This window comes from Montipora capricornis, chromosome 8 (assembly GCF_036669925.1).
Source record: "Montipora capricornis isolate CH-2021 chromosome 8, ASM3666992v2, whole genome shotgun sequence".
NCBI classification, from domain to species: Eukaryota; Metazoa; Cnidaria; class Anthozoa; order Scleractinia; family Acroporidae; genus Montipora; species Montipora capricornis.
The window spans coordinates 37,341,638-37,357,482 of NC_090890.1; the positions used below are offsets into that span (position 1 = coordinate 37,341,638).

At 39.3% G+C, this 15,845-nt stretch overlaps 2 protein-coding genes across 2 annotated transcripts in view; both read right to left on the bottom strand.

Annotated features, from left to right (window-relative positions):
- The window catches only part of LOC138058857 (uncharacterized), a 38,962-nt gene that overhangs the window by 2,625 nt on the left and 20,492 nt on the right, over positions 1 to 15,845 (bottom strand). The window contains exons 6-14 of the mRNA XM_068904305.1: positions 9,379 to 9,417; positions 8,638 to 8,736; positions 5,840 to 7,582; positions 5,209 to 5,319; positions 4,456 to 4,569; positions 3,456 to 3,545; positions 2,089 to 2,259; positions 1,188 to 1,439; positions 749 to 904 (exon numbers count right to left, since the gene is read on the bottom strand). Coding sequence (XP_068760406.1) covers positions 749 to 904; positions 1,188 to 1,439; positions 2,089 to 2,259; positions 3,456 to 3,545; positions 4,456 to 4,569; positions 5,209 to 5,319; positions 5,840 to 7,582; positions 8,638 to 8,736; positions 9,379 to 9,417 — 2,775 coding nt within the window. The remainder of the gene's footprint in view (positions 1 to 748; positions 905 to 1,187; positions 1,440 to 2,088; positions 2,260 to 3,455; positions 3,546 to 4,455; positions 4,570 to 5,208; positions 5,320 to 5,839; positions 7,583 to 8,637; positions 8,737 to 9,378; positions 9,418 to 15,845) is intronic.
- On the bottom strand, positions 10,566 to 15,294 carry LOC138059697 (uncharacterized). Its single transcript, XM_068905306.1, has 5 exons — positions 15,177 to 15,294; positions 12,105 to 12,250; positions 11,589 to 11,657; positions 10,987 to 11,250; positions 10,566 to 10,657 (listed from the first exon to the last, which is right to left on the bottom strand). The coding sequence occupies exons 2-5, from the start codon at positions 12,166 to 12,168 to the stop codon at positions 10,566 to 10,568; spliced, it is 489 nt and encodes a 162-aa protein (XP_068761407.1). The 5' UTR covers positions 12,169 to 12,250; positions 15,177 to 15,294.

Sequence of the window (15,845 nt, forward strand, 5' to 3'; positions counted from 1 at the left end):
GTGGGGGAGAGAAAATACGGTAAGAAGTTTTGTCCTTCCTCCACTTGCTACAACACATAGGCTGTTACATCAATGAAAACTTTATCACTAGTCACCAGCGTGTGACCTTACTTTCTGACTGTGCAAGAATCACCGATGCACTCCGGCATGACTTGGCATTCGGAGGCCATGGAGAGTTCGGAAGGAAGCCAACAAGAGGCTCGTCATATTGTGAATTGACCATCTCAATACCAGCAGAGAGGTGTATCTGCATGACTATACACCTTATTCCAAAATGGGCGTCATTTTAGTACATATTCTGGAAATGGAAATGTAAATGGAAATGGAATTTGTTTACAAACGGAACACCTTAAGAGCGCTCAGGAGCTCGTCAGTTCTACATGTCAAGTGAAGCTATGATCTTCGCAGTTATGAGCGCAATTTTTGCAATTGCAAAAATTGCGCTCATAACTTGGACATCCACACGGCCATCCACACGGCCCTCGCCGTGAAATTTATTCTCACTTTCTTGTCATAGTGCGAAATTATTTCAAAGTCGACACCTTATTGGTCAGTTAGTGTGAAAATGGACCGCGCAGTCATGGTAACTAGAGATAAAAATGAACTTCGCAGCAAGGGCAAGATTTATAAATAGATTTTAAACAGGAGGCCATATGTTATAGGCTCTTCAAATAAATATCATTGGGCACAGGGGTTCGCTCTGTCACCTCTTATTCTCTTGATCTGATTTTAAATTATACGCACTGACCTCGGCTAGATAACAAGTCATCTTTGTTGTTGGGAACAATAATGTTTACTATTGGTCTCAGTGACGCATGCGTCTCAGAACTGGTTGCAGATCCCGTGCTTAGTGGCAACGTCACGTGTTTGACATCATGGAATTTTTCTTCGGGAAGGATATTATCTGGAAATTGATGATTTTGTAACAAGATGTTATTATCCAGGCAGAGCGGTTGGATTACATTTTACCAAGCACGGAGGACAACTGCATTGCAAATAGAGTGCTTTCACGTGACGTCACGGCGGCCATGTTTGTGTAACTAAACAATGGAACGGCGGCCATGTTGATGTATCCATGCAACTAATCCTCCGGGAATTGAGCTCTATTGTCATGCAAATGTTTTCTTTTGTTTCGGTGTAAAAACGAGGTTACTGATCACGTGAGTGAAAACACTCTATAGATTTACCTTGTAGTTCCTTGACAACACCCAATTCATGTGTGCTAGAAAAAGGTGTATTTGCATCATCACGATAGAGCGAAGAGATTGGTATTACAATCCTCTGGCTGTGGTAGCGATGCGGGGAAATCGGAAGTCCTGCATGCACGTCTTTTTCAACATATTCAGAAGTTTGTTTTGGATTGTTGATGTCGCTTGGCTGATGAGGGTTAAAAACCTCTGGTGTATGAAGAAAAGTTGAAGAGGCCGTTGAAGGTTTCTCTGCAACCGGAAGAGGAAGAATACCATCAGTGTTATTCTTCCACGTTTATTTCATTTTGCCTTAAAATGGCCAAGAAACCACGCCAAATTCAAAAATGGAACGAAGTTCACCTGTAAGATGAAGATTCTCCCGATTCATATTCATAAACAGAATAGTCACATGTGATTGCGCAAACAAGCTACAATCCTGGACAAAAATCGTTAACACTTTCTCAAGTTTAGGGCAATAACTACAACAAAGGCCCAATAATAGCCCCTCGCCCTCCCCCACCTAAGACAATGTTGTTTATGAAGAAGCGGAAATAACCGAGCTGTCCCTCAACGTTGTTTGGGGTGCAGAGGGGGATCCGCATGCAACAAACCGATCATTTTAACTTCATGGAAAGAATTGGTTTATATATGAATTGGGAAGTGAAAAGTGCCTCAACAATTTTGATAAAGCAAATATAAGAACAAGGAAAAAAATTGATATGATTTAGAATCGTAGCCAATTAAACAGCAGAACTAAAGTATCATGAAAAAAGAGAAGATTTCCTCCTTAAGCCATCAAAGCAAGCTAATTGTAAGAGTAAATATCTGCTTGGAATGATTAACTGATGAAATGCGTGATAACCAGGGTTATCAGAATACATGTACTATTGTTTCAAACCTGTTTTCTGCTCGACAGTACGAAGCCTCGTCGCCACGTCAGCCACTGCGGTTTCCAGAACAGTGATCTCGTTTTGAAGTTTGTCAATTTTTTTGTTTAGGTTGTAAAAGGTTTGATTGGTTCGGTCATTCGTGTTTTTGAGTCTCATGACACTTGATTCTTTTCGGGGACCTAGGGAAAATGACAAATGTTTCAAGCTTTGTCAAGTACAGGACTTGTAAGTCAGTTCAATTAACTTTTGCGAGAAATGCTAGTCTTTGTTATCATGAACTGATGCACATTCGCTTCTATATTGGTTGAGTGAGTGGCGCTGGATTTTGTTTTCCACTAATCAGTAAATGTCCACAAAACTAAAGGAAGCATTAGGTTGTATCGTTAAGAGTTTGTGCTTGTTTCTTCACTAAGCATGCAAATTTCATGCAAATATTTGTTACCCCAGTACTCGCACTTATTCTAAATATCTGCAAAAGAGTAGCTCATCATTGCATAGCAGACCCTTCTTTTCTGGATAGTGGAGAGGACGCGAAAGATGTACGAGCCTCCAAAAAGCTGAAGCGAATGAGCGCCGGGGGGGCCGGGGAAGAGGCTTTACTGACTCTCTCTCACTTCCATCTCGTTTTTCTCCTCGTTCCAGTCTCACCTAGTTGCGAACTTTTGGATTTTTTCGCTCTTTCTCGAATATCCAGAAAGGACTAATAGCAGTTTATTTCAGGTTACTTTCTGCTGTTTTTTCACAAGCGAAGAAAAGGTAAGCACAAAGAAAATGCGCAGACACACACACATACACACCAAAAAAACCAGATAGCGACCTGTTAATTATTTCTTTGCGGTATTTAATCGAGCTACCCATGTAAACTATCTTTTTTGGCATGCAAAATAAAATCGAAAACAGTCTTTGCCGTAAAGCGATGTTAGCGAGCACAATGACAAAAGACAAATTTACCGGCCGCCATTTTTTATTCGGTTTTGCAGTTATTGTCTTTCAAAACGCCATTGAGTTTGGGCATGCTTTTGTTTATGCTTACGACGCATGTGTCAACCGGCGTCAATTAGATCAGATGACAATCTCGAGCCCAGAGCTCTTCTCTTTTACCCATAACTGAGGAAGAGAAGAGGAACCCTGAAGCAAAGTGTCTTGTCATTGGTTTTCGTAAAGAACAATGCAGAGCGTCTCTGATTGGTGTATTCATCTTAGCACGAGGAGTGAGCAGACGCCGTAAGGTTCAAATAGCCATTTTTTGGCTATAATAAGAACCCTACGGCACATGTTCTCCTACACAGAGTTTCCCAGAGCCTCGGGTCATGCGCAGACATAAGATCCGAAGATCTGGTGACGAGAATGATCAGATGATGGAAAGAGTAGGTACCTTGAATTATGTCTCGTATTCTGTATACGCCATCGTCTTTAGACGTCGTCAAAAGTGAAGCGGGAGGAATGCGTGACGTCAACGTATCACCTGTCAATTAAAAGATTGACTCTATGGGGATTTTTCTCCACGACAGTTGTTGCTCTAAGAAGCTCCATGCAGCATCTTCCAGAGTGCTTCGTTTGACGTGTCTATACGTCTTTCAGTGTTTTTATGGTTTTGGAACCTCTCAGTATAAAGCATAGAAAAATGGGCAAAATACGATTTAGCCACTTTTTGATCGTCATGACCGGCGAATTAAAGCTTCAAATTTCTCGCTTCAGCCACCCCCAATCAAGAGAATTATGTGAAATAATACTAATTATTAAAAACTGAACTACGGATATCAGATTTCTAGCATTCTCATGGGTTCGCCGGACACAGGCTATCAGTTCATATACCTGCTGTACCTAATATGGTCAAGGAACGTGTAAGCAATAAAGCAAGTAGTCCTGTTCCGGGACTCCCTCTTACCCCGCCCTGAAAATGGGCCTGGGTTCTAGATGGTAACCTGAAAACATTTTTGCAGCTCTGAAAAAAAATGGCCGACAAAAGCAGTTTTGGACCGGAATTGACCGAGGCAAAAATCGATGCTCCAGTGGAAGAGCTGTTGATCCTGGAGCCTATAATAAAACAATTACTATACTCGGGCTTTCTGGATATAAAATGATTATAACCAACTCGGTGCTACGGGACTCGTTGGTTATCTATCACTTCATAACCAGCGCGCCCTCGCAGAAATAATTGTTAATTATAAATAGGGAGATTATGCGTCAGACAAAAGCTCTCAGAGTAAGAACGAAAGGACAATCGTAAAATAAATATGACGGCGCCCAGGACTAAAAGTTTGAAAGTAAAAATAAATAAGCGATTTGATTTTTTTCCTAACGCATTTTCTGCCCTGTGCTTTGAAGAAATTACCTTTATTGCAAAGTGATGGCTTACACTGTTATGCCTTTACCTTGTTTATGTTTTGAAAGCTCTTTGTGTTCAGTTTTCCTAGTTTTCTGCTTTTTTCTATTGTGTGAAGACTTTTTCTGTAATTTGATAGCCTTGTCACTCCTATCCGAAATTTCTAGAAAACAAATATTATATATAATATATTTTTTTAAAAAGTAACTAGAATAGCGACATTCAAGGCCCATGATCACCGAAAAGACACTGCGCGCCGCGTTGAATTTCGCACAGACGGAAAATCCAAAAACCCCCGGTGAGTACCCAATCAAATCACTGGAACTATTGCAAAACATTAACTGACAAGCGCGCAACGTCTTTTGAGTGAACATGGGCCTTCAAGATCTAAGACATGTACACGAAGTCGCTTCATAAGTTCAAATATGCCTTATGGACTCGTAGACTCATAGACCACTTTTACATTCTTTTGTATTTATGTTAATTTGACCTTCTGCCCTCATTTCGAAACAAAAATTCTTTTGAAATGTGCTTGTCGTAGCGAAGCTGGAAAGGCTTATTGCATTAAAACGAAATAATATTTTATATGGTCGCCATTATGAAAGAGGTCTATGCAAAGCATTTGTAGAGCTCTTAGCGCTCTCATTGAAGTCACCGCGTCTTAATCTTAAAATCTCCCCTAGTATGCATGCCAGGTTGAGAGGATCATCTTAAATGTCATTGACCAGAAATATTACGCCATGGGTTAGTCTAAATGTCAGTGAAATCTGGAGGGATAGGTTTAATTAAGGTGCCTTTGTACCTCGTGCAGTATTGCGCTCCACAGTAATGTGGCTCCGTGTTTGCACTTCCTTGTTTCTCTCCTGGACTGCATTTGGAACATTTGGTGTCTCTTTTGACATTTTTACAAGTGCTAACCGAAAAAGAAAAGGAAGTTAAACCCAAACATGACACTTAAACTCAACTTTTTTGGCTACCATTGCACAAAGTAACGTTAACTCTGACCTTTTTCTTCAAAATATAATGAAAACAAATCATTAAAAAGATGATGATCTCATTGGGCCTGGGGAGCATTGAACTTCTCTGGTATAGACCCTTGAAAGTGAATTATTTTCAACAACTAATGTTATCGCTGCTTAGTTTTAAATAATTAATCGTTATATAAACTGAAAAAATTAATATCCTGTAAGTTTCGCGATTTCGACGCGTCGTCACTTTGGTTTTTCGAACAGTGAAGTGCGTCTCATGGTCTACATCGAGGAAAGGATTGTGTTATCGGAAATTGCAAATCCAAAATGGTTTTCAGTGGGTACTGAGGGCACAGCTAACGTTAAAGGAGATGGGAAGCGATGATAATTCATCGTTTTCTATGTGAAGCAATGTTCCCCAGAGTTGGTCGAAGTAAAATAAAAAACGCAAAAAATACAACCTACCGTTTCTTGCACGGCCAGCTTTATGTGTGGCTCTGACGTGTTTAGGGTTGTGCAACATTGCTTGGCTTAGTTCCTCACTCACTCGCTTTGCCGAGTGCCTTTGTCGTTTTTGCGACAAGACTTTAAGAGTATGATCTTGCTTCTTGTGTTGGCCAGTGACGCTCAAGATTTTCAATGAGTCATAACTCTGTGGACCAATAATCAACACGCCTTTGTGTTTTTGTGTCACATCGCTTTGCAGACGAATTGTTTCTTCGTGGGCATTGTCATTATTCTTGGGGCTGATTGAAAACTCATGGACACCGCTACCTTTATGCTTATTTGTCAAGTCACTGACTCGATCAATAATCGAAGCATTTTTCTGGTCGCCCTCTCTCTGACGTAATTGATCACTTTCGTCTTCAAGGCCATGCGCCGCATTACCACTTCCATATTCTAAATTTTCTATCAATCCACGACCTGAACTGTGAGCTTCATCAGTGATTTGTAAGTTGTTTACCCTTGATTTTCCGTTTTTCACAATACCTTTACTAGAGTTTGACTTTTCCTTCTCTTTGTCCAGGAAATGTTTCGAAGGTTCAACTTTAGTTTGAGTTTTCTCCTTTCTAGAGAGCAAACTTTCCCAATATTTTGCCTTTTTATGTTCGTTTTGCCAAGATAAATTATCAGTATTTTTTGCACCATCAATATTTTCTTTCGAAATATTGCCTTTGTGATTTGCTTCCAAATTTGCTTTATTAACAGATGAATCCATTTTATTTTCTTTGGAAAATTCGTCTTCACCACTTAAGTGAACAACTATCTTCTCGAAACTTCCAGGCGTATTTAAAGATGATCTAGATGCTTGTTTAAGCGTTCTGTAATTGAAATGTTGTCTGTCCTTTTTGTTAGAGTTCATATTTTGAAGCCGCAAAACCACTTTCTGTAATCTTTTTACTGCAATGAGAGTTCCATTCTTGGATGATTTTGTATACTTTGGGTCAGCCATGTTATTCCTGTAACTCTTTTTACGGGATTGCCTTACAACATTAAAATATCTCCGTGGGGAGGTATGATTTTCGCTTGGTCCGGAATGCGTTTTGTTCTCCTTTTCAATAAAATTTATCTTCAGTTCCTCCAAAGTTTCAGCTTTGTCCTTCATGTTGTTTGCTTTGCGGGTTGTTTTATTTGCCACGTGTTCAAGATGAAAATTCTCGTTAATTGGAAAACTATCCTCTTTTTTATTTTCTTGTATTGACTTAGGAGATGTGAATGAAGTACCCCTAAATGTTGTGATCGTCCTGTGCAACTTTGATCTTCCGTGTATTCCAGGATTACTTGCCGAATCGACACCATCTGAAAGTTTCGTGGCATGATTTTCCATTCTTCCGTTCTTATTTTCGTGTTTCGTGACCTGCGGTAACCTCCTTTTGCGTTGCATTACATCATTCATCCTTTCTTCGTCAAGGATTCTTTGTACCTTCTTAGCATTGATCATAGGAGTCTTTAGAAAGGTCACTCCATCCCTATTTTTCCGAGAAAGGTCACTCTCCTTTACTGGCTTGTCTACTGAAGACGAATTATTTATTTTAGGGCTCTTCTTATGCTCGGTCATCCTATTACGAGTTGTGTTGTTCAATGAAGCTTCTTTTACAGTAGAGTCATTCACATGTTCATGGACCGCATGGGTTTGCCATGGAATTGAGCTCATGAAACTTTGATTATTTATCCTTGGGTTTCCTGTCTCCACGGTATCTTTCTGATCTGTAGATTAAAGCAGATGGCATAGCAATATGCATGTTGTATAGTGATATTGTTCGGGTGGAGTTAGGTGAGGAGGGCAATTCTCAATCTGCAAACCTTGACAGCTTTAAGTCCAAAGTTAGAGCAGGAACTCATGAAAGGGAATATCTATCTCCATTAATTACAATTGATTTTAGTTAATGAGTGGACGGGTCCCAAGAGAGACAGATTTGTGGACGATTCCCGAGAAAATCTAGATCTCGACATCATTCAGGACCAACTGGCTCGTGCACTTGACCAAGAATCAAAAAATCAATCAATCAATCACAGGGCTCGTTATGTTGAGGAAAATTCGCTTTAAAGCTCCAAATAATGGGTGCCTGACGTTTATTTTTCCATAACATCTATGTACGGTCCTCGGTAACAATCGGATCCTCTTCATCCTTCAGATCACGCATCCCGGTAACACAGAAGAACTGAACCTTTCAAGCTTTCTTCAGTCGTATAATGATAAGTCTCTATCGCCCGTGGGAGCCGTTTCTTTAGGACGGTGGCTACTAATTCAAAGGTGTTTTTGCGCGGTTTACTGACTATGCTGGAAAAGCGGATCTTAACAAGTGTTATTGAAATCCAAAATGAAAAGTTAATTAATGAACAACATTTGTAAAAAGGCAATGTATGGTGTCCTATTCCAAACTGAAGCTTAATTATCTCTGAAGAATGCATGGTTACCCCCAATTTTCTATTTGGATACCAAGAGCACTTGCTAAGTTCTGCTTTCTCCGCATAGTTTTGAACCGCGAAAAAATATCCTTGTATTAATAAGCACCACCGATAGGAAATCCGAGTCTCTCGAGATGCGCAGAACGTATGCGCAATAACAATAGTAAGCACCGTCCTTAAAGGTCCTGTAATGTCATTTGTCGACGGCGGCCCTACGAGTAAATTGTTCCGTGAAAATCAAGCACCCGATCGCACACCTGGCAGTGTCTTTTACACGAGAACCTGTACCGTCATTCACTCAGCACGTACGACCCCTCGCACTAAGTCAAGAAGGAGTTCACTTATTGGCATACCTTTGTTTTTACTGAGGATGTCTTCAGCTTTCTTCGCTATGGCTCCTCCTGTCTTGTTTATCAAATCATCAACTATCGAATGCATTACCACTCTGGCTCCTTAGTGAGAAAACACAGCAATGTTTTTTTTTAAAGCTTTCTGTTAATGTTCAGAGCACATTGAAGATTGGTGGTCATTAACTGTGATTGGCTTTGAGCGGCCAACCAGAAAATGCTGTCCCATTCGCCAAATGAAATTTGTAAAATTTTTGTAAAAAAACCGTCCAACATGGCGGCTGATCACAAGCGCAGCGTGAAAACGATCTTTAAACTTCAATCCTGTAACACATTTATAAAACGTGATCCCAGGCATTTGTCTCATTATTGCCTGCATATTAGTCTGATAACTTGTAGACAGCTGCTTCATTCTGCAAAATGGAGTTTATTTTCCCTTGTTTATCTGGTCTGTAGTATTGGATGAACTCAACGGAAATCCAACATACCTTTGGCCTTCCAAATTCTCCATATTCTATGCATAACGGAAATCCAAAGACCGCTAAGTTGTTCAAATGTTTTGAAAGCAACGCCTAGACTTTCGGGGCCTAAGTCATAAAAGAGAAATTTTGCGTTACATCTTAGTAGGTAACCTTGATTATCTGAAATGGCTCTTCATTTTATCAGGTATGTAATATGCAGGCAACAATGCTCTAGAATGATCCAGGATATGCAAACCTCACCTTTTATTAATACACAGCTTCTTACCTGACTTAAGCTTATTTGCAAAATCTTGATCTGATTTGGCTGAAAAAAAAAGAAGTTAACTAATTAATTGAAGCCTCAGTGAAACCAACTGACAATTTTGTATTGTCCAGTGTTCCCCTAGGGATTCAAAACACTGGTGATTTGACACTAGAGTAGTGTCAACACTAGTGTTACACTATGTTTCTCTCAAGTGCGACCGCAATCGTTTTCTTACCAAGAGTATGCATAACTATTAAATGTCATTTTATTTGTGTTATCGGTCAAATCCGTCCTCAGGTTGAATCTGTTTTTACCTACAATAGGTTGAATATGCACTCTACCTTAGTTTAAAGCAGCCATCAAAAACGGACTGTTCAAAAACACTTGTACCGTCCCTCAAGCTCTGTCCTAGGCATCTCAACAAATCTCCTTAATGTTTCGTAAAATCCTATCGGTTTCTGTATTCATACATTTATCCACTCAATCTCAACATTATAACCGTGATAGTGAGGGGGCAAAGCACTGTACTATGCACTTACTGGGGCTCGAACTCGGATCCTTCAGATCTATATTACTTAGTCCTGTGTCTTCAGAACTACACTACATCGACGAACATGCTCAAACTAACACAGTTCTTTTCGTTATTTACTTTTTGTGTAATATTAAGTCAATTGATATCCATGTATAATAACCAAAAGTAATCCTAACCAGACCCTACTTTTTCTCTAGGCTTAATTTAGGCTTCAAAAAAATGTAGGCACTTTAATTCATCAAAGTGCGTATTCAACCTACTGTCAGGCAAAATGAGGATCACCAGTTCAAACTGGATAAAAATGGATTTTACCGGCAACATATGAGCTTTGCCCAATGTAAGGCTGATGCTATGTAATTCTGGGTTTGTGTAACGTCATGTAGGTAGTTTGACCGTTACGTCATTTTGGATGTCACAAGCAATAGATCGTCTATTGCCAACAAAATGAGCCAATGAGAAAGTTTCTCATTGGCTTATTTTGTTGGGTCATCCAGCATTTGTGCATTTCGCCATACTGTTTTATCTGTCTCAAGGGATTGGTTACCCTGAAAACTTTTTTGCTCTTTCGGCATTTTTAAACTACAACTTGACTTAAAAATTGTTTAGCAGATAAAAAATGGCGGATTGTTTAGCTGGCTGACCTAATTCTCCCCCCCCCCCCCCCGCGCCCCCCGCTTCATAATACCATTGCATTTGTGATCACTCGCTTCTCATTATGCTCATATATACCTTTTTTCATCTTTTTCATGACATCTATAGCATCGCCAACTAAAATAAAGAAAACTAAAATAAGAAAAAATCTTTTTTTCGGATTCCACTGTTCTTAATCTGAAAAAGGAAAACCAAGACGAAATATACAATCTACATTTTAAAGTAATTTACGGTTAACTTTACAGCTACTTAAAGGTATTCAGTAAGAGTCGACTTGCCGTGTTTAACATGGAAAACGTTGCTGGTAACTACAAAAGAGAGCTCAAGTAATATTGAGACGCATATATTTTCATCCAAGCTACAAGTTGAGTGAATTTACTTTTGTGTTGCTTACAGAATGGAAGGCAGCACAGTAATTTCTATCAAGTACAAGCTTATAGAGTTACCTTTGGCAAAATTTATGGTGCTCTCAAAGTCAGCATCACCAGAACGTTCATAGTGTTTGTCTCCATACGAATTTGAATCCTTCCCACCATCCTCCGAGGACCCACCCCAGCCCTCGCCGTCACCCGAAGTAACGAATGTTTTCGTCGCATACGTTCGTGGGATTCTCGGCGGCAGCTGCACACGTTCTTTGATGCGCTCATCTTCGTTAGCACTCTGACCGGATTCGAATCCAGAGACGTCATCGTGTTCGCTTGAACTCAAACCTTAAATACAAAAAGGTAAGAACATTTGGCATTGTTTAGACTTTTAATTGTTTTTGCCGTCTATGATAATCGTCATTACCAAGCACCAAAAATCCTGATAAAGTAGCCTGCGAGCAAGTTCCTTTGTTTGGGGCCTCGAGCAAGGAACTGCTTATGCGCGAAGAATGGGACGAGGAGAAGTGACTCAACGCATTCTTCTCGCTCGATGCTCAAACAAGTGATAATGTAGCTTGGGGAGCCTTGAAGACAGATATACCGTTACGACCGTTAACATTTCGTCAGTAGGACTCGAACACGTTTTCTTCAAACACAGTATTTTTCTTGTTTCAGTTCCTTACCGCCGTTTTCTTCCCAGCCGTCTTCTTCATTCCATGGTCCTTTCTGGCTTAACAAATCAATACTCTGTCCTGAAAACGGATGATTAAAAAGGGCATTATTGAATCTGTAAGCAAATAAACGTTTCGTTAGAATTCTAAACAGAGACATTCATTGCAACTAACGTCGTTTTAAGGCTAAGAAGCATTTCAAGTTTTTGCATTTGTATTAAGGACCTTAAAATCTGCACCGGCGACGTCATCGAAAACAAGCCAAAGTAATGAGCACTACAGGCGCTCCATACAAACGTTAGGAATTCTTGCATATTTATTTCCAGTTCTCTGCAAATCTGCCAGCCAAAATGACTCATTCTCAAGTTCCACGGGGACGTTAGCACACTAAGACAACTGTTGATTTGATAATTTGTTGGTAGCTCGGTCAGTTTGTAGAAGTAATATTAATTGCAACAATCACGAAACATTCTGGTAGTTTTTATTCGTCGACATCGATCCTTAGGTTTTCAGTACAGCCTATATTACCTTCACAATATCGCTGTGCCAGTCCCTGTATTGTGAGTAGAATAATGATACAGCAGAAGTTCATCGCCCCAGGCGATGCGGGCCGAGCCCAACTCGGGAAAGCGCTCACATTGATTACGTCATAGGAGGATAACGGCTTTGCGAACCTGCAGTAAATTCATGCATGTTTTGTGAATAATTATCGTAAATATACGTCTAATTATAACACACGGTTTTCTCCAAACACTTCCAACTTTTGAATGATATTCACTTTTACTGTTCTGCGAATCGACGACCTGCAAAAATCAGTCGCCTTCGAATAGAAATGTAATTAAAGGGACTATGTCACGTTATTTAAGGGTGTTTCGGGGATATCTCTAGTTAATCAAGAGGTTACAAACTCGAAAATGGTAATGTCATGTAATGTGGAATTCCTTTACTGATAAATTATTGTTTCATCACAAACAGGATGATTCTGCGCAAAAACGATTGACTTTTTTCAAGGTACATTACCCAAATGCAATCCGTTTCAATCTTGTCTATTTGTGTCCATCCATGCCTCTCTTTCCTTTTCATGGTGTATTTCTTTTATGTTGTTCAACAGTTTCAAGTGGTTATTGCAATGTTTCATTCTACTTTTTGGGCATTTAGGGTGTCACGCCATTACACCATTTTGCGTGACATAGCCCCTTTAAGAAACGACTGTTTTACTTGGTCAGCGTATATGTGAGCATGTCAAACTGTTTATTTAGGGTGCGTGCGATTGACCTTATTGCGGACTAAGAATAGGTGGAGTGATGATTTAAAACACTATGTGTGGCGTTTTGCAGCAACAAGGATGATAAAGCTATGTTTAAAATAGCATTTTAGCAGATGTTGGACAATATTAATCAGAATCTCCGCAAAAACCAAGGATTTCTAACTTTTCTATTCCGTGTATTCCTATTCCGGAATACCGTCAATCGAACGCGCCCTTAATAAAGAAATTTAAAATGATAATTTTAATAATGATTTTTCACATGAAACTCCCCTTAGTTCACGTTGTTTGATTGTTTGTGGTTTAAATTTAACCATTGTGTTTCCCTCCGGCCTTAAATAGTTATTGTATTGTATTGTATTGTATTGTACTCCAGAACTGCTGTAACATTGCTTCGTCATTTTATTTTCACAGATGTATTATGAGAATTTAATCATGTTGAGATCAACATGTTTAGATCACGAACCAGTGAAGAAAGCCTCTCCTGGTTTTGCCGGGTCGATTTACTCACGTGTCCCGAATAGCTGAGAAATTCACAACTAAATTTAAAGTTGAACGAAAGAATCGTCTTTGTCATTATCACTTTTGTGTTTATGGTATCCTCTCTAGGAAATAGACCTTATTCGCGATAGCTGCCATGTTGGATTTGCTATTATCATGCAAATTAGCCACACACTTCTGAGGGGGCAAACAACACAAGTTCGAGAGGTTATAATGAACATCTTAGCCGCACAGATGATTTGTTTCATGTTCATTGAATGTTTATCACCTAAGTAGTAAAACAGAATGCTTACACAAGTTACTTCGATTTTTTTTGCTGAATAATTAGCAGATAACGAAGTAGAAAGTCAAAATGTCGGAGGCAATCAAAAGATATAAAATTATTATTAAAGGTACTTAATTCTAAATTCTAAAATGTACTTTTAGCAATGTTAATTCAATATTTCGACGAAACGATTTTCCGCAATTTGCCTTTATTTCAATGTTTGCCCCCCAGGATAACACATGGCTAATTTGCATGACAATTGGAAAACCAACATGGCGGCTTTGTTTGCTCAGTGAACTAACCTATGAATGGCTCTGAATTTGCCGGTGACCTTGTAACGAGCTTGTATTGAAAACAGACCTTACTGCTTTTATCATGTAAATTGAGTTGTTGTAATTCTAATTAGTCTGGCCTCGTTTCCATTCTTAGGCCAGGTAACTTAGCTACAACTGTAAAAAGGTCTATTTGTTAATGGCAGCTAATTTAAGCAAACACTTCACCGATTAGGGACTATTTCGAGCCAATTTTATTAAATTAGAATCAGCTCAGATCACTAAAGAAGGTTGAAGAAGATATGGAGGGGGGGGGGGGGAAGGGGAGAGGGGGGCAATGTTATTACAAACGCCTTCAGCAAGCTCCAGGAAAAATTAACAAGGAAATCTGAAGCAGTGCGATTGTCTAAGACCCGAATACCCTAAGAACTAAAAATTAGCCTTGAACGATTTTAAAAAATCGTTCATGCAAAAGAACAACTTAATCGGATTAGAACATGTAAAGGAAGTTAAGAACCCCATCGCTTAAATTACCAGGATGAAGCCGCTTTTCAATGAATTTATATTATGCGGTATACCAAGTTATTTTTCTGCTACATTAGAGTGTGTGCCTCTAGGGTTCTTTTCACCAGCCTTGAGAGTTGCTTAACAGCTCAGCTCCTTCATGAGAAGAATTTTACACATATTATGACCTGGCTACCTATTAAAATAATGTTATTGTTGGGCTACTCTTTGTCATGGTGCGAAGAACTTTCTTCGAGACCAGAGTTTTCCATTTTTTAAAGGAAAATTGGAAAATATCCACATGCGCTAAATGCGACAGAATTATTGGTACCCGTCAAAAAGGTACCAAACTATATCAGCTGACGTGATCACCTGAAGGCTGCGATTTGCCCCAAAATAAACAAAAAAATTGGTAAGCAGAATGACTGTTTACCAAAAAACGCTGTGTTAAGTGTGATGATACACAAATCAAGAACTTTTGTTTTATTTTGTTTAATTAACTTAATAACAACGTATCAATTCAATGAAAGAATGGGACTTGGTGTAGACAAAACTGGAATCGTTATCATGATCGTTTTCAAGTCACTGTACTGCTCAAGGTTTTTTCTTAAACGAGATCGTGTGTTGATTGATTAAAAGCAAATACAGCTAAAATGACAGTAACATCGATGCACTCGCTTATACTCCTTTTTGACGTTAGAAGGTACCCGTTAAGTCTGGTCTTTAGATGACTGAGGTGCTATGTTTACCACTCATATATTCGCTGCTCCCATGAACATTATCGAAAGACTCACCTTGCTATCTACCCAAGCTTGATCTTTCATCTTCTAAAACACCGGCGTTTCAAGATTCAAAATTCCACGCCTTCCGTAAACTTAGTCATGGGTGGCCGTTATCAACACAAGACTGTCAGGTCTCTCTACGCATGACCAACAGTGCGATTCGAGAACCACGCGATGATTTAAGCAAAGTGGAATGACACTTCCATCGAAGGTCCATTGTCCTTAAATCCTCTGCGCATAAGACTATAAGAAAAGAATAATGAGATCCTTGTCTGTATTCGCTCCAACGGTTTTAAAATTGATGATTGGTACATGGCCAGATGTCCAGATGTCTATTCATTAACCACTGATCCGTGGACCTGCGTTAGGTTATACGAGCCCGTAATATTTGGGAAAATTTCTTCTCTGTCATTGACGTGTAAGAACTTTGTTTGCCAGACGCAATGAAACACTTTTGAACGACGGATTTAATCAATCAGTGTGAGTCACTAAAAAACTTAGTTATTTTTTTCAACTGCAAAAGAAATAGCACCAGGAAAAATTTCTTTAAGTTAACATATAAAACGAAATAAAACGATTCTATGATCAGGGCACCCAACGTCGATGTTCGGAAAGTATCTGTTCGGAAGACAATTTGAAATCTAGAATTTTCGGAACCTTTGTTGTAAATTTCTTGCTTCC

Coding starts and splice junctions, on each gene's coding strand:
- LOC138059697 (XM_068905306.1), bottom strand. CDS start 12,168: ATGAACTTCTGCTGTATCATTATTCTACTCACAATACAGGGACTGGCA. Junction 11,251..11,588: donor CGGCTGGGAAGAAAACGGCG/GTAAGGAACTGA, acceptor TTTGTATTTAAG/GTTTGAGTTCAAGCGAACAC. Junction 10,658..10,986: donor CACCATAAATTTTGCCAAAG/GTAACTCTATAA, acceptor TCTTTATTTTAG/TTGGCGATGCTATAGATGTC.